This window comes from Corvus kubaryi, unplaced genomic scaffold (genome assembly GCF_017639235.1).
Source record: "Corvus kubaryi isolate FWS band 111438036 unplaced genomic scaffold, C.kubaryi_AGA036_p1.0 split3-73, whole genome shotgun sequence".
Classification (NCBI taxonomy): Eukaryota; Metazoa; Chordata; class Aves; order Passeriformes; family Corvidae; genus Corvus; species Corvus kubaryi.
In genome coordinates this window covers 2,387,073-2,412,777 of record NW_024582091.1, presented here as the reverse complement: position 1 = coordinate 2,412,777, position 25,705 = coordinate 2,387,073, and the positions used below count along the sequence as shown (strand labels likewise).

At 34.3% G+C, this 25,705-nt stretch overlaps 1 protein-coding gene across 2 annotated transcripts in view; it reads left to right on the top strand.

Moving 5' to 3' along the window:
* The window catches only part of CSMD1 (CUB and Sushi multiple domains 1), a 1,103,023-nt gene that overhangs the window by 847,000 nt on the left and 230,318 nt on the right, over window positions 1-25,705 (top strand). For both annotated transcript variants that reach the window (XM_042017326.1, XM_042017325.1), the window contains exons 17-21: window positions 3,362-3,549; window positions 12,310-12,498; window positions 16,187-16,303; window positions 17,708-17,923; window positions 21,034-21,222. In XM_042017326.1, the coding sequence (XP_041873260.1) occupies window positions 3,362-3,549; window positions 12,310-12,498; window positions 16,187-16,303; window positions 17,708-17,923; window positions 21,034-21,222 (899 nt within the window). The remainder of the gene's footprint in view (window positions 1-3,361; window positions 3,550-12,309; window positions 12,499-16,186; window positions 16,304-17,707; window positions 17,924-21,033; window positions 21,223-25,705) is intronic.

Sequence of the window (25,705 nt, the reverse complement as noted above, 5' to 3'; positions counted from 1 at the left end):
AAGTTCCAGAATTTTAAGATGCTGACTATTTTCTCATTAAAGACTTTATAGTATTTATAAGTTTATATTTATTTGCAAGCTTTTTTTTTGTTTGTTTAATTAACAATCAGAAGCCTGAGGTTCAGGGATGTCTTCCTAAATGGAAATAGCAGTATTAGTTATAAGATGGAGCATTTTAATTTTATGAAAGGAAATGCATTGCCTGAAGTTGCAGATGTTTGAATGCCCATGACCTTAACAGTGTGATGACAATATTTCTGAGAAAATTAATGACAAACATAGGCTTCTGTGACATGTGGTCAAATTAAGAACATAATTTGCTTAATTTTAGACAGATGCACACTCATATTCCATTGACAGAATTCTAGAGTTTTGTGTACAATTTGAACCACAATGAAATTAAACAATAACTTGGAGTTTACTTTCCAGAGTCCTTAGAAACTTTCCAGAAGTAGCAGCAAATGACTACGTGACCCTATGATTATTGTACATTTTGCATTTCAGATTGTGCCTAATGCCTGGAAGGGTAACAGAAAAGTAAAATCTAGTTGATTCAAGCCATGAGGAAAGGGGTAGAAGACTTGAAGACCTTTGGTACTTTGAATATTGATAAAAAATCATTTGATAATTTATACAACTAACGTCTTTATCCGAAACCTACTTAACTGTATGAAGAATAGTATAACATAAAAATTATCTATGTACATTTGGAGGACGTCCTACCTTATACTAATATGAGTAAGCTAATAAGCATTAAAATAAACTAAAAACCCAAAAAGTAACCCTTAATTAGGGTTTCTTTCAGTAGTGTTGAAGAGCATCCAATAACAAATTGTCTTATCACTTTAGGGAAAATGCAAAGACTGAAAATAAAAACAAACAACAAACCCAACCCAATTCGAAAAACAACTCACTCTCTTAAACCCTCAAAACCAGACAAGTGAATTATAAAGTCACATCTGAGTTTGGCAGGAGCAGGAACCTACTGGGAATAAAGATCATTGTCACAGTAGCAATTGCTGTAAGAGTTATTTTCTGTTTTCTGTCTCCAGCAAGGGTTTGCCATCCATTGTTGTCAGACTGCCCTGCTAAGAAAACTGCAATTGCTGGCTGAGAGCACTTTATTCCTAATTAGTTTCCCTCACAAACATAGCTGTCAAAATAATTGAACTATTCAATTATTGATCTTGAGTCTATTCATTATGAGTACAAATAAAGTATTTAAAACAGCCTAGCAGTATCTGTCTGTTTTCATCATTCTGCTACAGGATAAATCAATGTATGATCTCTGAAATTATGGAAGGGTACTGAAAAACTGTCAAGTACTTTAGTGATGCTCTCTGTAACTGTCTATTTTGGTAAATTAAATAGAATCAGTGAGCCCTTCCAGACACAAAAACTCATGTGTTTATGCAGCTAAATTGTTGAAATAGGCTCCAACATGCTTCTTGAATTTGTCAACCAGCATTCTCCCAAATAATTATCAAACATGGCCAGGAGTTAGTGTGGGCAAGCAACCATTCATAATAGGAAATTTGAATAGTATCTCCTTCTTTTAGAAGCTAAAAGATGTATTTAATAATATGGATGTAGGCCATTCCATGCTAGCTATTTCACTGCCAGAAATGGGCCTTGAAAAGGCTTAATGTATCAGCAAACCTGCAAGCCCTGTATTCCACTGTCAGAGTGAATAGACAGCAGTAAAAGCAATCTGGATTTTATCCAGCGTGTCTGAATAAAGTAGGTAGTACCATAAATCTAGAGTTTTCTGTGTGAAGAGGAAGGAATGATATGAAGTGCCTAAGTCAGTTTCCCAGCAGTCATTAGCTCCGATAGGAAAGCAAAAGATTTCTGACTTCTGACTGTGCTTTTGTTTTCAGAGAACCATGGGAGAAGAACTAGAAAGAATACTAAATACTTGCTAAAACTGAACTCGTTCTTACCCATATTGATGTGTCTGTGAAGATGTTTTTACAAGACCAATGCTATTTGTTCTGTAAAATGTAATGGCCTGGGTGGGAGCTTGGTCATTCTGTCATCCTCGCCTGACAAAGTATAAAGTTTATTTACACTTTGAAGGAATGTCAAATATATTTCCACTTTATTGAGTGCTTAATATTTTGCAGTTTTCATTAATTGCAAGAATGCCATTTCTTATCTCTAGACCCCCTAAATGTGTCCCATATTGGCAAGACAGCTAAGGGCACTCACTTTGAAAAAAGTATTGTATTGCGCAGGGATTTCTGTTGCTCTGAACTAATAAGCCTTATGGGAATAGAAGAGAAAAATCTCAGAACATATGCACTTCTGAAAGATGAAAATAAGAATATTGAATTTGCATGCAAATATATTTAGACCGGTATAGATATCTGTGTAATAGCACAAACTTCATTGACAGGAAAATTTATGTGTGCATGGTTTAGATGCTACAGCATATCAGAATCTGGTATAACCACAAACTGTCTTGAAAAGCATCTGATGTAAAAAGTGACAGTTCAAGTTCATCTAGAAAAAGAGCAGATTTGTGCTGTTTGATTTAAAAACTAGTAGTAGATGACTGCACGTGTAGACATCCATTATGAACTGGAGAAATGTGATATGGGTTAGTGATTGACAGACACATTGACTCAGGTGTTGATTTTAAAGTTATTTTTTCTTCTAAATCAACCCTCATTAGTCTCCTTGCTCTCCATTCTTGTCTATATTACATGGGTTTTTTTGACACATTAAAGTAATCTAAGAAGTCATGCTTATTATAACTGTAACAAATTTCAAATTGAGAGCTTGATTTAAATCTAGTGGATTTTTACTGCTTTATTTCATACAACAAAAATGATTACATAAAAGTAAAATAACAAGCTATGTTAGAATAAAATCTTTGGATAAAAAAAAATGAACAGTTGACTGTCTATAAAACAACTTTTGCCAAATAGAAAATATCAAATAATGAAATTATTGGGATGAAATAATTAAATGTTATTGAAGATATTCCTAGGGTGTCCACCTATTTTTTAATCTGAGGGCAAAAAATTTCTTGGATCTTCATAATGCAATTTTGTTTGAGACAATTTGCATTTTTGGACCCAGATTTAGAAAAATGTTTTTCTAAAGGCCAGTCATATGGCTGATCTGAAGTATTCTGAATCCCTTACGAATTTATACTATACCGCAAAACAAGGCGAGGAAAACTATTCATGAAACCTTCTTTAATTGTTATTCTCAGTAACAGATTGATGGATCTATAGATATGTAATATTTTAATGTGTGGTATTCTTGATCACTTACAAGTGGGTTGCATTTCTTACAGTTAAAGAAAACACCATCCGTCTATCTATCAGCTGACCTGCATGTTCCTTTTCAGATTCCAAACTGAAGTTAATTATGATACTTTGGAAGTCAGAGATGGGCCAGCAAATTCATCACCATTAATTGGAGAATATCATGGAACACAAGCACCCCAGTTCCTTATCAGTACTGGAAATTATATGTATCTGCTGTTCACTACAGACAACAGTCGTTCCAGTGTTGGTTTCCTAATTCACTATGAGAGTAAGTCTGGTATTTCTTGAATATATTTTTACTTAATCTTGAAAAAAGCCATTCAGGTAGAAAATGAGCAAACAAATGGGAACAAATAAAATTCAGTAGCTATATTTTTGTAAGAACTAATTATGTTTATGCTGTAGTGACAGATAATTCTGGAACTATTCATTTTGGAAATTTTTTCTTCATGAATTCTTCTTTGTTATTCAGTTATTCCATACTGTGTTATTCTTCTGTGTTATTCCATACTTATTGACCTAGTTGTTTAATCAAATGCAAAGTAATTTTAGAAACTTTCCCTAGTGGGTAAAGATATGTTTTTCTTTCTTGGTTGCTTTGGATGTCCCCTACCCTCTCTCTCACTTTCACTTTCTCTCATTTTCTCTTTCTCTGGTTTTAATATGTTTTGCAGGGATGAACATACTTGGACACCTTATCTATAATTGTTCCAAAATGCAAATAAATTAATAATAATATCCCAATATGAACTACAGAATCATCATAATAGCATTTTCTTTTAAATTAAATGCATAAAATGACGTATATTAAATGGTATGAAGTCACACTGGTCTTTATATGATAGTACAGCCATTCACTTAATTATTTACTGAAGAGAGCTTGTGTGTTTACTGTGGTTGTGCCAACCCAGTAACATCACTTTTATCTGTTGTTCTTATTTGGAAATTAATTTGATTGCTGTAAATGTGCTGTAATATTGAATCTGGAATAGTGTCCAGACATATTTTAGAGCCACATCAAAACATGGAAATTCTGCATAGTTTCTTTTAGCTTCGGCTTAGGTATGGTGGTAATGGCTGAACAGATAATAGTACGATAAACTTCAAGGCTACTAAATCATGTAAAGACAACAGTAGGTAGGTTTCTGCATGAGTTACCTGCAGATGCTGATTTTCCCTGTTTTTATTGGGTCTAAATGTTGCTGTTATGTTTCAGAAGATAGTCCTTAAATATTTATAATTTTGTATTTTATTTTAAGCCATATTAGGTAGATATCTTTTTTTATGTTAAAAATTAAACCAATTAGTAATAAAATATCTGGCCTACACATTCTTAAAGAGGAAGGTCTAATTATGAAATTATTTAGAAGAGTATTCATATATTCACTTTTTACCTCTATTGAAAAATTTAATATCTGACACATGGGACACTAGTATTTCAGTGCTGTTGCTCTAGGTAGTCTGATAAAATGTCAAAGTTAGAATTCATAAGTACACTTTAAAGCTTAAAGTTGGGTTGGATCTTGAGCAAGTAAAGATGACAGAAAGCTAGTAAATTATCTCCATCCTCTTTTACATATAGCTCCCCTGCACAGAATATTAAAAAAATACCCTATTGTATAAAAAGCTAATATGTTTATAATTTTTAAAGTCATAGCAAAGCTAAAAAATTTTGTCTCACAGCATCTTTTAGAGCAGATTGACTCCCTGAATGAAGCACTTTTCCAGTATAAACAATATTTTAAAGGGTAGCTGGTGTAAATTTTTGCTTAGACACAAATGAGAAGATCATAGAATAACAGAATCATCAAGGTTGGAAGAGACCTTCAAGATCATCTAGTCCAGTCCAGCACCACCATAATCACCCCTAAACCATATCCCCAAGTGTTACTTCCAGATGCCTCTTGAACACTTCCAGACAGTGACTCCTTCTCCTTCCTGGGCAACTTACTGCAATGCCTAAACACTCTTGTGATGATTTTTTTTTTATTTTCTAATAGCTAATCTGAACCTTCCCTGGTGTAACTTAAGGCCATTTCCTCTTGTTCTTTCATTTGAGACATGGCAGAGGAGACTGACCCCCATCTCACTACAACCTTCTTTCAGGAAGTTGTAGAGGTTAAAGAGGTCTCTTCTGAGTCTCCTCTCCTCCAGACTAAACAATCCCAGCTGCCTCAGCCTCTCATCACAGGACATACCTATATCCTTCACCAGCTTCATTGTCTTTCTCTGGACTCATTCAAGCACCACAATATCTTTTTTTGAAGTGAGTGGCCCAAAACTGAACACAGTATTTAAGATGTGGCCTCACTAATGTCGAGTGCAGAGGAACAATCACTTCCCCTTTCCTGCTGGCCACACTATTGCTGATACAGGCCAGGATGCTATTGGCCTTCTTGGCCACTTGGGCTCACTGCTGACTCATTCTGAACTGCTGGGTTCAGCTGCTGTTGACCAGCACCCTCAGGTCCTTTTCTGCTGGGCAGCTTTCCAGCCACTCTGCCCCCAGCCTGTAGCTCTGCATGTGGTTGTTGTGACCCAACTGCAGGACCCAGCACTTGGCCTTGTCGACCCTCATACAATTGGCGTTGGTCCATCAATCCAGCCTGTCCAGATCCCTTTGCAGAGCCTTCCTACACTCCAGCAGTTCAACACTCCCAACCACCTTGCTGAGGTTGCACTCGATTCCCTTGTCTAGGTCAGTGATAAACTAAACTGGACTGGCCCCAATACTGAGTCCTGGAGAACACCACTAGTGACTGGCTGCCAGCTGGATTTAATTTCATTCACCACCACTCTCTGGGTCCAGCCATCCTGTCAGGTTTTTACCCAGCAAAGATTACACATATTCAAACCATGAGCAGTCAGTTTCTCCAGAAGAATGCTGTGGAAAATAGTTTTGAAGACAATTCCTGTCCTGAATGTCCAAACTGTAAAAAAAAGTTGTACAGAGAAAGCTTGCTAAACACTTCACACCTATGTCAGTGCATTTGCTCAACAAGACTTAAGTTAATCACAGCCTCAGTGTTCATATTGTCTTTTTCCTCACACTAGATTTCTCACAGAACTAAAAATTTCTGTGGGCAGCTCTGTGTGAATGTGCTGAAGCATTTCTGTGATCCTTTACTCTGTATTGATAACTGTGTACGTAGCACAGGGAAGGTCATCACAATAACTAGTAACATGGCGGTACTAAGTAGATAAAGCCAGTGTTTTCAAAGAGCCAAACCAGGTCAAAAGACCCAATGGAAACATTGAGTAATCTGCCTGGAACACAGGAGACTAAAATTATATTTTGATTGACCTTGGAGGCTTAACTATAGAAGTTGCTAATTTTAAAGATACCACTACAGAATTTCTATTTGTTTTACATTTCTTACATTTGCAAAATACAAGGTAGTCAATTTCATGTTCTAAGAAAATTTCTGAATGTTTTCCTGAATATTTTCTGTGGAAGTTCAAATACCCATCTTATTTGGAAGTATCTTAAAAATCTTCCAGTTATGGTCATAACTTTGATGATAAATTAAATCACTGTACTGTGAAGCAGAAGGATCTTAATCCTGTTTAAAATAAAAGGTTCAATATAAGCTAAACTGAGTTGAATCTGAGATGGCAGTAATATTCTATTAAGCTAAAATATGCCTGTAATATAGCTTTAATAAATATGTAAACCATTAAAGGTACTGTGAAGGATGTTAATTTTTTAATTCCCCTCCTTAAATTTCTGTCATTCAGCCTTCTGATGACACTTCAAACATAGCTAATGCAAGACAGTGTAGATTAAGTCTTATCCATCTAAGCAAAAAAATTAAATACCTAAAATAATCCTTAAGTAAAACTTCTGATAAAATATTTCTCTTTCGTTAAAAATAATTAATCTATGTTCTTTTGGCAAGCGTGCTTCATGCCTCACATATCCCTGATCACTCAACTTCCCCAGTTATGTGTTTTGGGTAGGGTTTTTTTAGTTAGTTGGGTAGCTGGTTTTTTGTTTGCTTGTATTTGTGGGGGGTTTTTGGTTCCTTGTTCTGTGAAGTAGGTTGTGCAATCTTAGTCTTTTTCTTAAATGAAAACAGATAGAAATGCTTTACAAGCAGATTGCTTCCATGTAAATTGTTCCTTTGTTTATTACCGTATATTTGAAATTTTTCTTTCCTTAAATAAGAGAACATGACAATTTGCAAACCAAATTGATCAATTATTTCTTAAACCCAAATGCTTTACTTAAAAGTCTGTGCTTTTTATGGACTAATATTACCTTCTATCCTAAAATTTATCTGAAAAATAGATCATATTTTAGTCATGCATTGAGACAGTCATATTACACTCTACATCAGTATGTATTTGATAAACATTGTAATTTTCTTACACAGGGAAATTGTTTTAACATCAAAGATTACCCATCTTAGTAAAAACTTTCCTTATTGAGGCCATTGAAAAAAATCTACAAAATTAGTATTGTGATTTTTCTTAAATGAAAAGTAGTCAATAATAAGAAAATAGAGGTAATCTTTTACTCACATTGTATAAAATTAGGTAGTTGTTTAGATTAGGTTTCAGAGAAGAACTTTTTAGAATCAGAAACATGCAATCGTCAGGGATTTGACATAGTCTTAAAATCAGTCAGACAGCCCACAATCAATCTTAGTGATAATAATATAGCATCGAATTCTTCCTTACATTTTCATTTGAGGAAAAAATAATCCTTTGAATAGTCTGGATGTGAGGAAAAGATTCACAAAATTTTCTGTGGCAGGATACAGTCAATGGAAAAAGATTTGAAATATTGAGGAAGGTTTTTTGTTTCAGCAATCCATTTTACTATGACTAAGAAGAATCAATACAGAGGCTAAATAGGAAAGGCAGTTTTTGTGAAAGTGACCATAAAATAATAGAGTTTATGATTCATAAGAAATTAAAGAATGGAGCAACATGGTGGTTAAATTAAGGGTTATCAAAAATCTAAATTTCACCAAATTTGGCAGATTGGTAGGTGAATGTCCTTGAGTCCTTACAAATGAATTCTGAAAGTCATTTATGAAAGAGATTGTATTAAAAGCCCAACAGAAAAGTATTGTCTGTTTTTCGGTGGGTTGGTTTTGTTTGTTTGCTTGTTTGTTTGTTTTTGGTTTTGTTTTTTTGGGGTTTTTGTTGTTTTTGTTTTGTTCTGCAAGGGTTTTTTAAAATTTTTTATTTAATTTTTGAATTTTTAAGAAAGATTTCTGTAGCTATTTAAAATTCATTTTAATGATGTAACTCAAGAGTTAATAATGTAGATATTGGATATATTCAAACATTGCTATAGATAGCAATCAAATAATAACACAGATCTCTTAGGATAAATACAAAAATCTAAAGTACATATTTAGTTCCAAGAACAAGAGACAGAAAGACAGTAACAAAAATACCTATAAATATATTCAGATAAGGGAAAAAATAAAAATTGCTCAATAAAAGTTTGACCAAACATCAGCTGTCACAGGGAAGACTAAATGTTTTGCTCCTGTTTTGCAACTTTAGCAGAAAAGCTTAATTTTTGCCATATACTTAAGATAGTTAAGTGAACATTTTCAAGGTAATAGTACAGCATATAGAGAGAGGGTACTGCACAGTATTGAAACAATGAAACATATTTTATTCATCAGGGCCTGTTGAAATTCCCTGTGCTATACTCAGGGGCAAAGCAGAAGGACCATTCCACTGAAAATTATGTCTGAAAATTCAAAACTGTAAGGAAGTTTAAAAAAAATCAGGTCACACACTTTTCCAAACAAGGATGGGAAAAAAAAAAAACAAACCAGAAAATATTCAGACCAGAAGGATCAAGGACATTAGTTTTATCTTCACTCTTGAAATATACTAGTTTTATGCTGATAAACAAAATGATAAGAAATAAAGGATTTGTATTTGATAAAAACAGATTATGTCAAACCACTTTAAATTCTTTCTTTACAGATTAACTGCTTTTGTAGATTTGGGAATGAAAAGGGGAGGAAACAGTTCTGTGCTGACATTCATAAAGCTTTTAGAACTCTTTCAGAGAAAATATAAAAATTGAGTGTAGATGAACTTATTACTGTACAATAAGGTACAGTAATCACAGGAAAAAGTTGCTCAGAAAGTCTGTGGAATCTTCATCCTTGGAGATAGGAAAAACACTTCCAGAAATGGATTCACCTGTGCAACCAGCTTTAGGTGACCCTGCTTGAGCAGGGGGCTTGGACTACATGACCCCCAGAGGTTCCTTCCACCCTAAATTGTTACATGATTTCTGTGATGCTGTGAAAAAATATTCTAATAATGATTTTGGTGACAATATAAGAACAGTTACAATTTCTGAGGATGATTCCAACCTACAATTATAGCAAGCAATATGACTGAGAAGATTACAATTCAAAACAAGCTAGATGAACTGAGGAAAGAGCCTGAAAAAACCCAATTAGATTCCATAAAGAAACATGCTAAGCCTAAATGGGGAAGGAGAAATGACATGCACAAATACAAAATAGAGATACAATAGAAAAAGATTTGGGTGTCACATAGAATTAATATAATCTAGAGAAAAATGTAGGGGTATTGCAAAAAGTTGAATCTTCTAGAGATTGTATTTAACCATCAAAAAAACCAAAAGGCAATTTCAGAAAATCCTTTTTTTTTTTTTTTTTTTTTTTTTAACGGGACTGTTTTATCTAGGACTTGTTCAAAAATTATTTCACTTCATTTGATGACCAGGGAGACTATTGTGTCCAGTTTGTAACACAGTTTAAAAAGAGTCAGAGGCTGCTAACATGGAAAGTATGACACGTAAGGAGTAATTGAAAGGTTTGTATTTCTTTAGAAAAAGTATGACTTGGCAGGCAGGGGGTAAGGCATGATAATGGTGTCATGGTCCTAGTAGCTAATAATTGCAGCTTGTACTAGAGTCTACTGCCTATGGTCCTTCTCAATCAACTCTTTACAATAATTTTCCAACCAAATTTATCACTGTTGGGCCAGAATTTCTCACACCTTTTTGTAGTCAGGACTCTCAGTATTGCCCATTATTTAGTTTATCTTAGGTTATCTCCTATTAAGAAAAAGAATCAAATCTTCATGCAAAGAGGCAAAGAAAAATTATTTCTTTTCAGCTGTGTTCATGGTTGCTGAAATTTACATACTGAATATTTTTCCCTGAGAATGAAACTCTGTTGCCTGAGCTGAATTTATTTATATAACACTACTACTTCAGTCCTGAAGTTGGAAGCTGATATTTGCTATAGGTTTTGGTCTTCTTGCAAAAATGTGAAACAATTGAGTCAGTGTAATTTAGAATTATCATTTCAAAAAGAAACTGATGAGTTTACCTGTTATGCATGACTCAGAATGCCAAAGCAGCTGATGTGTTCAGGCAAGGGTGGTAGGCTGCCCTAAGAGGAAGGAATTTTAAGAGTGCTGCTGTGGACCTCCATCTAACTAATTTCCACTAACATATTTCAAAATATGAAGTATGATTTGTCTGAAAGAAACCTAATATGTATCAAAGTTAAAATTTCATATAGATGAAATTACTAAGGGCACTTACAGTGCAGAATACTATAGACTTAAATGGGTTCTTTGAGACTATATTAAGCAATTTTATCCAGATGAAGGGAATCTAAAAATGCACGGTGTTAGCTAACACGGTACATTTGCATTAAGAATATGCAGTCAAGTCAAGAGAAACTTACTCGTCTAGAATTTAAGTATGTCAGGGTCACCTCATGAAAACTAGATCATAAGCTTTCAAAACTGAATTCTAAATGAGATATAAGAAGAGCCGGAGGGTACAGGGAATACTTCTCTGTGAAAGTTAGAGTCATTATTTATGATATTTTTATTTGTAGTCTTGCTTCCAACTCTCATGTCTATAGTTCTAAACCCTTCACTTTATGCTCTGATAATTCAATTTATTCCCTAGTTTTGAACTCCTCCTACTTTGTTCCTAAGGCTGTATGGTAGTCCTGGGTAAATAGGGCAGGGTAGAAGCAGTAAAATGAGAGTACAACTTCCACAGGTATGGTTAGAGATGCACATTCAGCTGAGAGGACCAGCACCTTCTTAGACCTTTAGAGGGCTAAGAAACTAGGAAATGCCTGTGAAGAAGGCGGTTGTGGTGGAATAAACTTGGCTTGATCCCAGGTGTCCAAATTTAAAAACACCTTCCCCCTCCGTTCTTCTCTGGATGAACTTCACTTTCAATTTTGTCTACCACCTACTTCTGAGAGGTGCAGGGGGACAGGGTATGAGGGTCAGTTTATCACACATTATCTTTGCTGCTTCTTCCTCCTTAGTTGAAGGACCCCTCAGACTCTTCCGCTCCTCCTGCATTGGGTTCCTCCCCCAGGAGGCAGTCCTCTATGAATATTTAATCTCTCCTATAAGACATAATTACCAGAGACTCTTTCTGTCAGATAAGAGTTATACAATTGTGAAAGCTATATTATTTGTCTTGCCTTATTTTCATGCACAGGATAATATCTTTAAGAATTCAGTAGCTTGTGAGCTCTTCAATTGCATTTTTTTGACATTGCTTTTTCTTGTATCAAATAATCATAACTATGCAGAGGAAAATTGCATAGTTAAATTCTGCAGTATCAGAAGCTGAATAGATGAAATAATCAAATATAATTTATAAACTAGCAAAATTTGCATTCATACTTTGTACTGCAGTATCTTCCTGTGGTTTCAGATGTCCGGTACTTTAATTGGTTTGGTGTTTTTAATTGATTGACAAAATATACCTTAAAGCTCCAGTCTTTTTCTATTTCATTTGGACTTCTCTAGTCTATGAAACTTAAAACTGGAAAACTGTTCTTCAAGTCAGTAACAACATCTAGAGAAAGGCTTTTATATCCCATATCAGTTCTCAGGCAATGCTAACTAGTATCTTTTGGAGGCTCTTTCTTTCTCCTGTCTTCCTTGTTTTGTGTTTTGTTTGGTTTTTTTTTTTCCTGTTTACTACCTGAAAAAAATGGTGAAAAGCCAAAATTAAATCTGTGTGTTTCAGGTGTCACTCTGGAATCAGATTCCTGCCTTGACCCAGGAATTCCTGTGAATGGCCATCGCCATGGTAACAACTTTAATATCCGCTCCACAGTAACCTTCAGCTGTGATCCAGGATATACACTGAGTGATGAAGAACCTCTCATATGTGAAAGAAACCATCAGTGGAATCATGCATTACCCAGTTGTGATGGTAAGTGTCAGGCTCTTCAGATGTCAGCTTTAAAGTCCACAAAAGTTAATCTACTATTTTTCAGAACTAATTAAGCTTGTCATTGCTACTACCTCCCTTCAATTGCAGCAAGATCCACACTTTTAAAAATTATTTCACCGTTATTAAAAGCCATGCTTTACATCTCTGTATCAGCTTTCAGTCAAGTACTGAAAAAAACCCAGGCTTATATTCACAAATAGAAAAATTCATATTCTCACAGGGTGCCAGTGTTCAACTGTGAATAAAAATGGTGCCATACAACTAATACTTTCAAAACAAAGCCAATAAACTTAATTTATATTTTAAACTCTAAATACTGCATACCAAAATGATTGCTCAAAATACAGTGTACTCAATACTAAAAGATAGATCATGATCAGCCTATGTAATTAATGTTCTTACCATATTTTTGTTTTGAAATTTTGGTTAGTTTATTAATTGTTTTGGTGGATATGAAGTATGAAACTGTCTAGAGCTTTCATGAAACATTTTTTAAAATGTTGAATTCCTGTCCTGGTTTAACTGCACCCAGCAACAAAGCCCCACACACCTGCTTGCTCACTCCCACAAGCAGGAGCAGGGAGAGAATCAGAAGGCTAAAAGTGAGAACACTCCTGGGTTGAGATAAAGACCGTTTAATAAGAAAAGCAAAAGCTGTGCACACAAGCAAAGCAAACCAAGGAATTAATTCACTGCTTCCCAAGGACAGCAGGTGTTCAGCCGTCTCCAGGAGAGCAGGGCCCTGTCACATGTAATGGTCACTTAGGAAGACAAACATCATCAGTCTGAACTTCTCCCTTTTCCCTTTTGCTCCCCACTTTATGTACTGAGCGTGATGCCATATGGTGCAGGGTTTTCCTTGGGTTAGCTGCAGTCACTGGTCCCAGCTGTGTCTCCTCCTAATCTCCCACTCACCCCCAACTTCCTCACCAGCATGGCAGCACAAAAAGCAGAAAAGGCCTTGGCTCTGTGTAAGCCCTGTTCACCAATAACAAAAACATCTCTATATTATCGACCCTGTGTTCAGCACAAATCCAAAACACAGCCCCATACTGAGAAGCAAAATAACTCTACCCTAGCCAAAACCGGCACAACTCGCAAATATTTCTGTGTTCTTTTTTTTTAATTGGATTTTTTGGCTAAGTTCTGTTTCTGTGAACCCCTGAATCAACTAAATTTCTTCGTGGAATCTTGTATAGCTGCTACAAAATCCCTCTTATAGAAACCACAGAAAAACAGCAGAGAAAGGCTCTTGCTTGAGCAAATTACTTACATTAGTGAATTTGTAACTTGCTTGTCAGGTCCAAGGTTTTCATTGATTACAGTGAAATGTCAGAGGACAAACTTAGATTCAGCAAAATATTTTAGTTTCTCACTCTGTTTCAATCTGTTTTGTTAAATCGGAGCACTACTCTTCTTCATCTTCTAACTCTCTCTACAGCCTTCTTGCCCCTGCTCAAAACATATCAACCACCAAAGGTTAATTATAGAAGTTAGCTAATCTGATATTCAAACCCACTCACCTTGTAATCACTGCAACTCATTCCTCCTTTACAAGTACAGATAAAAAGCATTTTTAGAGTTTTTCATTGTTTTCATGGGTTTCTTTCCTTGTTTGCTTTGCCACAGTGAATTGAAGAATGCAAAGGAACCTTAACTTTGAATAGTATGAATAGTTTGCTTCTTTTTCTACTTACTTTGTAATAAAATGTGTGGATGTATTTTTGAGTTAAAATATCAATATTTTACTCTTTTGTTTGCATATGAATGTTGAACTTCAGGAAGATCTAGTTAATTTTCACTCATTGAAAGAGAGTTTTTATTTCCCAGGTCCTTCACTCACTTTCAGTGTGAGTGTATGAGGAAATGTCAAGCCTTTCTGGAGTATGTTCTTTAGGCAAGCAGCACACAACGGTTCAACATATATTCAGTCTCTTCCTCACAGATTAAACTCCATTGTATTAAATAGTCTAAAAATAGAACTCACACTCTATTAGGTAATCATTCTGTTAGTGTATTTGCCTTTTGAGGCTCAACAAGTTGTGACCCAAATTTTCAGAATGTAACAGATTTAACTGAAGTGGAAATGAGCATTTTGCAGTCATCTGTAGAGTATTGTTGGTCTCAAAATTTTACTTTCAGAAATTAATTTAGCAGAATAAATGCCTAAGGAAGAAGCATATTGCTTTGTTTCATGCCAACAAAGAAGAAATCTGTGTACAAAGACAAGGTGGTTAAAGTTCCCTCTAAGTAATGTGTCATTGTCAAAATATGGTACTGCCAAAGTGGAACATGAAAACAATTTTCAAATGAGACCTAAATTCAAACACATTAATTGCATATTTTTAATTTTGTTTAAAATATGTAAATGATTTTGAAATATGTAATATCTGCTTTAAGTAATGTTGCACAGTCTTCCTTCTGTGATGTTTACAGAATAAGAAGGTTTTTTGAATGAATGTACTATTGTTCATTTATGACACTATAAATCTGATGTCTGTAATGCTTTTATTTATTATTAAGCAGTGTTATCAACCATATATTTACTGTTGGTTTAGTCAAACGTGTTCTTTTTCATACTTCTGTGCAGAAATAAATGTATTCAGGTAAAACCAGGCTGGAAGCATTTTCTTTCCTTATACTTACTGATAAATATATAAATTACATAAATCCAAAAAACATTAAAAACTTTAACAAAACCCTTAGTCTAATAAGAAATGAAAAAAAGGAATTTAAGCTATAAACCAAGTATATGTGTATATATACACACACATCTACAGAAAGGTACTGTAAGTTTATTGAATATTTTGTCATGTATATTTTCCATCTAGTTTAGTGCAAAGTGTATCACTCTATGTGAGGAAGAAGACTAAAAGCATCTTAATGTTTTGTTGTTTTACTGTTAAAATATTTAGTATATTAAAGTTTAAAAAAACAACAACATAAAAAGTGGACAGCAAGAGATGAGTGAAAAGCACAGTCATGCTGTATTTATAAGATTCAGCGTGCAAATCTTAAACTTTAATTAATTTGCTATGCAAATTTGAACAGCCTAGTTTAACAAATTCTAGTTTGCATAAAATGTTTTCTAGCATAGTTCTCATGTCTTTCAAATTATTCAATTCCAAATAAATTACTTATGATGGGACAGTCTAAATCTTTGAAAAAGAGGAAATGACACTTTTTTCCCCTGAGCATCGCAGTAGTCATTAAACTTTTACTTATTTGAAAAAATATGCTTTTTACTTAAGTATTTTTGTTGGTTAAAATGCAGTTGAAGGTATGCCTTTCAAAATATTTAGTGAAAGAAAAGTAGCAACAAAATATTGTTTTAGTTACTTCACAAAATAACCCCTTATTTCTTACATACTACTGCAATAGGAATTAATACTTGCAATAAAAAAATTTACTTATTTTTCTATTCTGCTAACTAACAGGAGAGGCTGTAGATGAAAAAGAAACTTTTCAAGGACTAATGTAGGTGAAAACAAATTGTTGTCAAACATGAATGTTGTGGCTTTGGATTGATTAGCTTCTTATTCTAATCCTTGACTGTATTTTTAATTTTAATTGTAGTTAAAAAATGAACTTTCTCTCTCTCTCTCAAACCCTTTTACAAGATAGGCTTTCTGTATGACTTTTTTTTTTTTTTTTTTCTCTTCTTAAGCTTTGTGTGGTGGATATATTCATGGGAAGAGTGGAACTGTTCTTTCTCCAGGTTTTCCTGATTTTTACCCAAACTCTTTAAACTGCACTTGGACTATTGAAGTGTCTCATGGCAAGGGTAAGTATCTAATCTGTTTTGCATATATATATAATGTCTGTATGTAAAAAAAAAATCAGACACACATAGCTAAAAAATGTCCTTTATGAGTTAAACCAGCACTTTCTGCCATTCCTTTGGGGAAGAAGTTTAATTTCCCAAAATAAGTATCTTCAAATGTGGTATTTCCAGTTTGTGTTTATTTTTCAAAAAAAGCATTCTTTTTAAAAGTTGCCAGAGGCAATGTGTTTTAGTCTCAGAAAAATGGAAAAGTGTAGAAGAGGTAAAATATGGGAAAATAATAGCTACTTGTTAAATAGCACTAAATTTCTTTCAGTCAAAGATGTCAGGACCTTGTTGATGGCTCTTCACCAATTTTTAAGCATAAAGAAACAGATTTGATCTGTGTATTGGTAGCCTTAGATTTCAGACTTAAGCCATTAGAGCAAAAACTTATATATATCTTTATGTTACATATACAGTAGAGTAACATGTGAATGCATAGTTGATCTTGTCAGCTTATCCATTGGGGGAATGTGTAAAATAACCTAAGCAAAAAAGCCCAGAGAGTACTAATAATGTGTTACATACTATTAAATCAAAAATCAAAACATAATAAAAATTTACTGAGAAGTATATTGGAAGTTTCTGTTTAAAATCTTCTTAAAGACTGGATTTTTTGTTTAAAACTCATAAGGCATTTTAAATGTAAAATATATAAGAAACCATTCTAAGAAGAATGTTTCTCCCCACAGTAAATTTATAAATTTGTTGTATTTATTGTATTTAAATGTATTGTATTTGAAGACTGAATTGTAAGTCAAAATTGAATTCATTACTGGACTGGAAGCTGGTAAATGAAAAAACAGTCATGATGTCAGTAAAGGATCAGTCCCAGAAAATATTAATCTATATTTATGCAAGACTGTACATAAAACTTTGTCCTTGTATATGGGCACTTCCCTGAAGTTTAAAAAAAACCCAGAATTGTGTTGGAAGAAAGGCAAAAATAAAACACAAATACAAAATTTCAGCCAAGTATTAAAGTATGTCTCCTAGTTAACAATGAAATCAAGGTAGATAATATAAGTAAAAGAGACATACAGGAACTTGAATAACATCTAAATAATACAAATCTGGATTTTCAGAGTGCTGTATACAAATAGCACTGGATGCCATTGATTCTGTTATGGGAAATATTGATTTGAAGTGAGCTAAACCAGCATCCACATTGCACATATTACTCAGCTGAGCTCAAGTGCTTTCTGCAAACTTTATTTTCAGAATTTCAGGTTTTGATTCTAACTTTTTCTCAAAATGTTCCCATATAACATAAGAACTGCTTTCTGTGTCACCTACATATGAAGGAATAGAAAAACTTCCTATTAAATGATTTTCTTTCCTCCCTTTTTAATTCTTTTAAAGGTGTACAGCTGGTTTTTCATACCTTTCACCTTGAGAGCTCTCATGACTATTTGCTCATCACTGAAGATGGGAGCTTCACAGAACCAGTAGCCAGATTGACTGGCTCAGTCTTACCCCCTACAATTAAAGCCGGCCTGTTTGGAAATTTTACTGCACAGCTTCGATTTATATCTGATTTTTCAATTTCTTATGAAGGTTTCAACATAACATTTTCAGGTAATGAATTCCATTCTGCTAAATATCCTGAAAAAAGTTCCAGATGATATTTCACTTGTAGATAACAGAAACATTTTGAAACACCACTAAAAAAAAAAGTTAATAGAAATTGTATAGTCTCTATCATAGAAAACCGGTTAAGGTTTATAAAGGTGGCCAAGAGAATTGAGAAGAATGTTGGTGATTTGAGTGTTTTAAGAAGTTTTCCATGTCCTCACAGAAACATCAAGATTGTTGAAAAAGAGGTTTGGAGGAAAATTAGGGGGAAAAAATTACAAAGATAGAAGGTACTGCTTCAGAAGAAAGGAACTAACTGGTACTGTTTTACTAAACCAACTATAGAAACTTTTAAAAAGCAGCGATATACTAACTCAGATTCACAAAGGAGTCTAAATTGAAGACTGATTTTGAAATAGAAAACGTGTATATAAAGATAAATTAAAACACTTATTAGCTATTGATGTATTTCTATAAATTATCTCTTTAAGATACTTGAAACATTTAAGTTACTGCTTCTTATTTACAGTCTTCTAAATAGATGACACCTAATATACATTTCTCAATAATTTTCTTTGCCTATCTCCATTACTAGGAAGTAGAATTACAGATTTGCATATTGTAGCAGGGCATCTCACTCCCCAACGAGATCATCTGTTGCTGTTAATTGGTCAAATAGCTCAAACAGGACGAGCTGTCTTGTAGTGAGTCATTTTGGCAACATGGCCAAAATGGCCAGTGGTCTGGCATCTCCCACCTGCCAATAAACATCTTCCTGTTGAAGTGAGATGTGGAAGACAAGCTGCATTTCTCACTCACAGACACCTCACTTACAAACTAGAAAAGCCACACCAAACTCACAAAGCAGAAATCCTCTGTACATGATCCTGGAAATGTGTGGAGTTTCTCCCATGAGTAGGGACACCTACTTTATAGTAACTCCCCAGGGGCTAAGTGAAGAAATCTGTGTACATTAATGTCATTTCGGTGGTAAGTTGCAATACTATTTCTTTTGCTAGCTTTACTTATAGGTACCTTGAAATAGTGCATTGTTTTATGTTAGCCTGTAATCTACTAGTAGTTCTTTAGTTTTATACTGTGTAGTAATTCTGATTAGGATCTTTGGTCTGTTATCTCTGTTTAATAAATAATTAATTTTTATAAATAGACCTGATTCTCCATCATTAGAACTTGTGGACCAGAATAAGTCCTTACATTTAAGATGTTGACAAGTTGACAAGTTCTGTGGCCAAGACTAAGGCAGGGCTTGTCTGAAGCTTCCACTTGTGCCATGACACATATAAATGAATCAAGTGCAAGTTGAAATGCACATGCACATGGATATTCTATGGAAGGAGTACATAAGGAACTCACATCCAACTCTCCCACATAATTTTTCAAGAGCTGAAAGTCAATAAGTTTTATTGAGATTTGGAAATGCTTACAGATGACCATGCTGTTTATGAGTAATGCATCCCATTTAGCTTGCTTATTTTAAAAAGGAAAAAAACTACCTCACTGAGTAGCGCAATACTGATGGATTTACTCCTATGAAATGCTAAAATACATTCATTCTGGATACTTTGGACTCACCAAATCAGAGGTCAGCAGTTTTGCAAGTTTAAAATGTAAATAAAAATACTAAATTATATCTCTGATAGTTTGTTTATCACTAAGTCAAAAGGGTAGAGCACTAAGCAAGTTGTAGAAAAACACACAAAATATTGTGGATGCAGGGGGGAGAATTGTGCAGTAACAAAAGATATGGATTACAGAACTTTTGGAACACAATTGAAGGTTTATGTCCTATCTACTACCGCTACAACATACAGAGCCAGCATATGTCATCATTTATATTAAATACACATTTTGAGAAATATTATGAGGTACATTAACTTCATGAAACAAATAGGTGATTCTGTTTCTGTATTTTCACACAATCAGAATATATTTCTTCTTAGTAAGAAGTGTTTAGTGAGATGGCCTTAACCTGTTTTGAATGTCATTTAACATAGAAATTTGTCATGAAAATTGCCATGTACCTAAAAGTGTACTATGGTGTATCCCCATGTTTAGCTTAGCCTCTGTAGTACTGAGCAGAGGTAGTAGATCATATGTTTTCTAAACTTAAAACCTTTGCCAGCAGAAACTGGTGTGGTTTATAGATTCCATTAATATTCAGAACTTTCCTACAAGACAGTTACTAAAGCAAAGGATTTATTTATTTATTTTATTCCACATATCAGCTGTTTAAGTAGATTTGACCCTACTTTCCTCTGACCTCCAAGGTAAATGTTCTTGAAAATGTTTTTTCTTATCTGTTACTAGAAGTGATCTCTTTGGTCTTTTGGATCATATTCTGAAGAATATAAAATCAAACTTTTTCCATTAGATGTTAAGTTGATCTCTTTCAACATCTTTTCTTGAAGTAGTTGCTAGTGGATTGTCGCGGGTTGGGTCCTTTATCTAAGGAAAAATTGTATGAGAAAACATGACAAACAAAAGGTGATACTTCCAGAGCATACTCTTTGGAGATGGGGAAATGGATGGTTCAGATATTTTCTGAGTTTGATTTGCTTCCTATGTAACAGCCCTGATTTTTTACCCATTAGTTTATTCTGACTCCTCCTGAATTATTCCTGATGTGTAGTTATAAAAGCACACTTTTTGAAAATTTGTTCATATGTCTTTCATTCACCAAACCTTTTGTTTGATTTTTTAATTAGATTTTCTTCATTACATAATGATTTATTTTAACTACAAGTCTCACTTCTAAAGCTGTTTGGGAGTTCAGATGAAAAGAAACAGGAATTATATACAAAGGAAGTAATTAAACAAAATTATAGTAAACCACTTACAGTACAAGCTGATTACAGCTCTTGAAATTAAGAAAATAGATGTAGTTTGTGTGGGACATTAGATACATAATTACTGTATATATAGGCATAATAGACTTATAGAAACAGTACTGGGTTTTAGTAGAGAACACAACTCTGAAATACATGTTTTCCAGATGTTCCATGCTCATACAATGCAGGCAATTTGATAAGTTTGGTTTTTTCCATGTGGACAACTTGTCCAGATAATACTATATTATGTTTTATTGTCTGCAGAATATGATCTGGAGCCATGTGATGACCCTGGTGTTCCTGCCTTCAGTAGGCGAATTGGTTTTCATTTTGGTGTTGGAGATTCCTTGATCTTTTCTTGTTTTCCTGGATATCGCCTGGAAGGTGCTAACAAACTCACCTGCCTGGGAGGTGGTCGGCGTGTATGGAGTGCACCTCTGCCAAGGTGTGTGGGTAGGTGGTCACATGCTTTCATTTCATTCATCAAGTTGTTAATAGCACATGGCATGTGTCAGAATACTGGGCAGGGAACAAAGTGCTTGGGTTGAAACAGTTGATCCCCAAGCTGTAAAAACTTTAAAGTCAGTGCAAGATTAAGTAATGCATGTCTCTTTTATTTAGAGAACAAAAAACATGGAGGAATAATTAGAATCGTGCTAGCAAATAAGATCAAAATGTCATGTGAGGTAAAATGTAGAAGTAATTATTAAACTTTATGTTTGGCACAGTTAAGGTATAAATTTCATACTTTGTCTTCTGGGGTAGAGAAACAGTGTTTAGAGCTTTTAGGTGAAAATAACCTACTTTAGAGCCCTGCAGCTGGTTTTAAGGGTCTTTTTTTCATATTGTGTTGTTATTCTTGTAATTCTAAACTTTTGGGATTTTTTACCGTTTATAAACTGCTTCACAGCATTTTTAAACTTTATTTTTTAAAATTAGTGTGCTGTTGTTAAACATCAGTAACTATGAACTCAAACTGAGTGAACAGTTCTTTTCCTGGAAAAGTTCTGGGACTGTATTTTATGAAATTTGTGCAGTTGCTGTATTTGTGAGATGGTTTTATCTCCACCATGCCAAGTGGATCTCATCAGCTGCTACTGACATAATGATTCTGAAAAGTCAAATACTTCCATACACCTCTAAATGGATTTCCTTAAGAGGGTTCTTGTTTTAAATAAAATATTATTTCATAAAGGGAGTAACTCAGCTTCAGCTTCTTTCTTTTATTTGTTTTAAAAAGATGGATCTCTATATCTAAAAATGTCATCTGCATTGTATATGCATGTAAGATACATAGAAAAACAAAGTATCTCAAATTTTGTTTTAAAATGGTTTTATTTATACCATAATGAAAGGATGTTACAGATGGGAGAGAAACCAACATAATATGGAGTTTGCCATTTATTTGGAAATTCTAGATTTAAGTCTTAGTCTATTTTCAGCCCTGGCATATTTTCTTGGTTTGGGTTGTTTGCTCATATATTTGTTTTGTTTGGGGTTTCTCTCTTTCTAGAGGGCTTCTTGGTGTTCCACTCAAACATGTTTAGTTTATTTTAAATATCGTAAAATTTTAGTCATCTCTGCGCTGAAGAAAAGAGACATTCTATGTGATGGTCATGTATGTTTTTGTAAATTGTGTTAACTTTTAGAAAGTCTTTCCTACAGTATCTACAGTAATAAGAGATTCATACCCAATATCTTGAAAATGCTCACTTAGTTATCCTGATATTGTGAATGACACATTGAAAAGTTGCAAAGATTACTACCAAAGTATCAATAATTAGCTTAATGAAGTATTGGCCATTGAATTAGCTGTGAATTTAAACCACTTACAGTGCCAGACACAGATATGCCTGTATGTTCTCCCAAGCATAATTTAGTGATACACATCTAATCTTATGTATATGTGATATGTCTGTCATTCATGTTGAAATGGAATTTATTTACAGAGAGCTTAGCATTTCCTTTTTGTTCTTATGTTCAGTTTTGAATAAATTTGTCAACTGGCCCTGAGACACTTCTGTCACTAAATCCATGTATGAGACCCCACTTTCTAACTGATTAGTAAAACTTTTTATAAAACATACAAAGACAAGTGGCACTTCTCTAAAAAAAGATAATCTAAATAACTCTTTTAACTCAACCTATGTCTTCATTTCATCTCTTTTAGTGTAGCAAACTAAAAAAATATCTATAATGCAGCTAAGACAAATGCAAGGAAAGAAACTTTGCTAGGCAGCTGGCTGAAACTGAGGGGGAAAGACATACTCAGTGCCCTGCACAGCTGCTTTCATAAGTGATTATTTTCTTAACACTTAAGAGGGTTTACAGAGATCCCTTTTCTTGTTTCCACGGCACCTAAGACATTAGGGGTGAAGATATCCTCTTACTCTGAAAAGTTCACACAAAGACTTCTTTCTCAGAAGAGTGAAAAGCAACTGCTTGTCCTGAAATCTGCTGGATTTGGAATGTACATTCAGAATTAAATCTAGTCTCAATTCAGTGGCACAAGTTCATAGGAACATTACTGTGTTCAGTAGCCTCTTGATTATTACTCCCTAATTGTGATTTCTACAGTGACCAAACTCTCATACATGATATATACACATCAACAAGGATTTTTCAGTCCTTCTATGACACATCGTAATGCATTCTTTTATGGTCCTTTTAATCAGATTCAGGATGAAAACCCTTCAAATTTAATTGCATTTAGTTTTTAAGCTAAACATTCACACAAGCGCATACTGATTTGTATCACAGAAGTTGTATTCAGTTTCATCTGCTGTTGAAAAAACCAACAAACCAATAGGGTTTCCTAAGGTCTTGCCCTTCTCCATCCCAGTAAAAAATTTCAAGTCCTTCCTCTAGGATTATCTCAAACATGATGTGCAATTTTCCTGATCAGAGAACTGTTTGTGACTTTCCACCATTTCTTCTTCTTTGAAGAGTTATTTTCCAGGTAAGGGAAAAGCAGAGCTTGGGAGGTCTTGTTAGCCTAACATCATGATGCTGCTATTAGTTTAAGACTCTTGAGTCCTGTATGAACAACATTATCATAATTTTCAGTGGCCTTCTCTCCATGCTATGACATTCTACTCTCTTTTTTACACAAGAGTACTGGTTCCCATCTTTCCAGACTCAGTAACTGCATTTGGGAGAACTATCACACTATTTTTACTGAACTGGTGACTCACTCCAGCACCTATGCTGCAGTTAGGCTTTTTTTGCAGTTTTCCACAGTATAAAGGACACAGACAGTAATTTGAATGAAAAAAGTCTGTCTATCTGTATATAGATGTTCTTTGAGATATGTCGTCTCAATGTACACTCACAGTGTTCTTTTTTACCCCTCTCCTCAAAATTTACTGTAACTGAGAGGAATGAGGGGAGGGGAACTCTGCTAATTTTCTCTTTTGTGTGATGCACAGAATTAATTAATGAGCACATGTCTATAGATAATGTCAAGAGAAAAATATATTTCTAGTAATACTGACACATGGCTACCTGGAAGATAAGCATGCATATCTTGAAAAGAAATGTCACTAGCCCATATATTTTGATTTGAGAGTATTGATGTAAATATCTGGGGTTTTACTGTTCTGAAATAACTTGTGGCCTGTAAGGATGTTAACCTTATCATCTGGTATGCTACTGTAATTGGTTTGTTTGACTATGTGTGATGGTTTAATTTTTCAGATCTACTTCTGGATAATTTACTTTTCATTTAAAATTATTGGGTTTGTATTGTGTGTGTGGGTGAAAAACAAGCTACTGGAGTACAGACAAGTTTCTCCTGATTATCTTTTGTCTAGTTGAGATTTGCAAACAGAAAACAGATTTTGTCCCCTTCATTTGTTTATTATTGTGTTATTATTTGTTATTTTGTTGTTATTATGGATTTAATTATTACTCCAGTGTTTTCCAGAAAAAAAAAAATCAAAACCATGCATTTTATTAGTAATTACAGTTTTGATGGGTTGCTGACACTACTTCTACATATATAATTTATTCCCATTATGCCATTTGCTTTTGATAGTTGCAAATGTATAAAGGTATATACCTTTATACTTATTTCATGACTGTGAAGACAAAACTGGCTGAGTGTGGAAACATAGTCTTACCACTTTTTCCTGCCAGCAATAACTCTTTTTATCTCTACCTATAATTGCGCAGTTCTATTATAGTTTCATTCACAGTTGACTACTTTTTCCTGAGGACAAAACCCAGCTTTTAGTGAGTTAGTCCCCCTAGAGTACAGATCCAAGAGTAAAGCTTAGGAGCAGTCACGCACCTCTGCGTATCCGCAAAGTTGTGTGCATCTCAGAAGCTTGGTGAATAGTGGAGTCCAAAAATGAGGTGGAACAACTTAGTCTATTGAAATCCCTGATTCTGAAGCTAATGCCCACCTAAAGGAGACTGTCACAATCAGGTTTTTGATGTTATCTTATTGTCATCAATAACCTTTTAAACAGGATCCACAGGCTCTTTCCAGGAAATTGTTACTAAGGCAGATTTTCTAAATCTCATCTAACAAACCAAGACTATGCTTTTAAACATACTTTACTTACTTTAGAGTTTGCTTTAAGTCAAACTATTCAGGAGCTTTCTAGCGCTCTATGTTGGAGTTGTGTTACTTAGAAAATGAATTGAAAGGCTCATAGGTTGAGGCATTCCTAAAAAAAAACAAACAAATTGGTGAACCAGGAGACCATGAAAGCAAAATGAAAAAAAGTTTATTAGAGGTCATAAGAAATTACAAGAAACTTCCATTTGCAAGGGTAGGAGAGACTTCTCTGTCCTCTAGGAAGGATATAAAGGAGTTGTTTCAACTTATACACAATTGTTTTGAGTCTGAGGAAGGAAAGGAAAGGAAAGGAAAGGAAAGGAAAGGAAAGGAAAGGAAAGGAAAGGAAAGGAAAGGAAAGGAAAGGAAAGG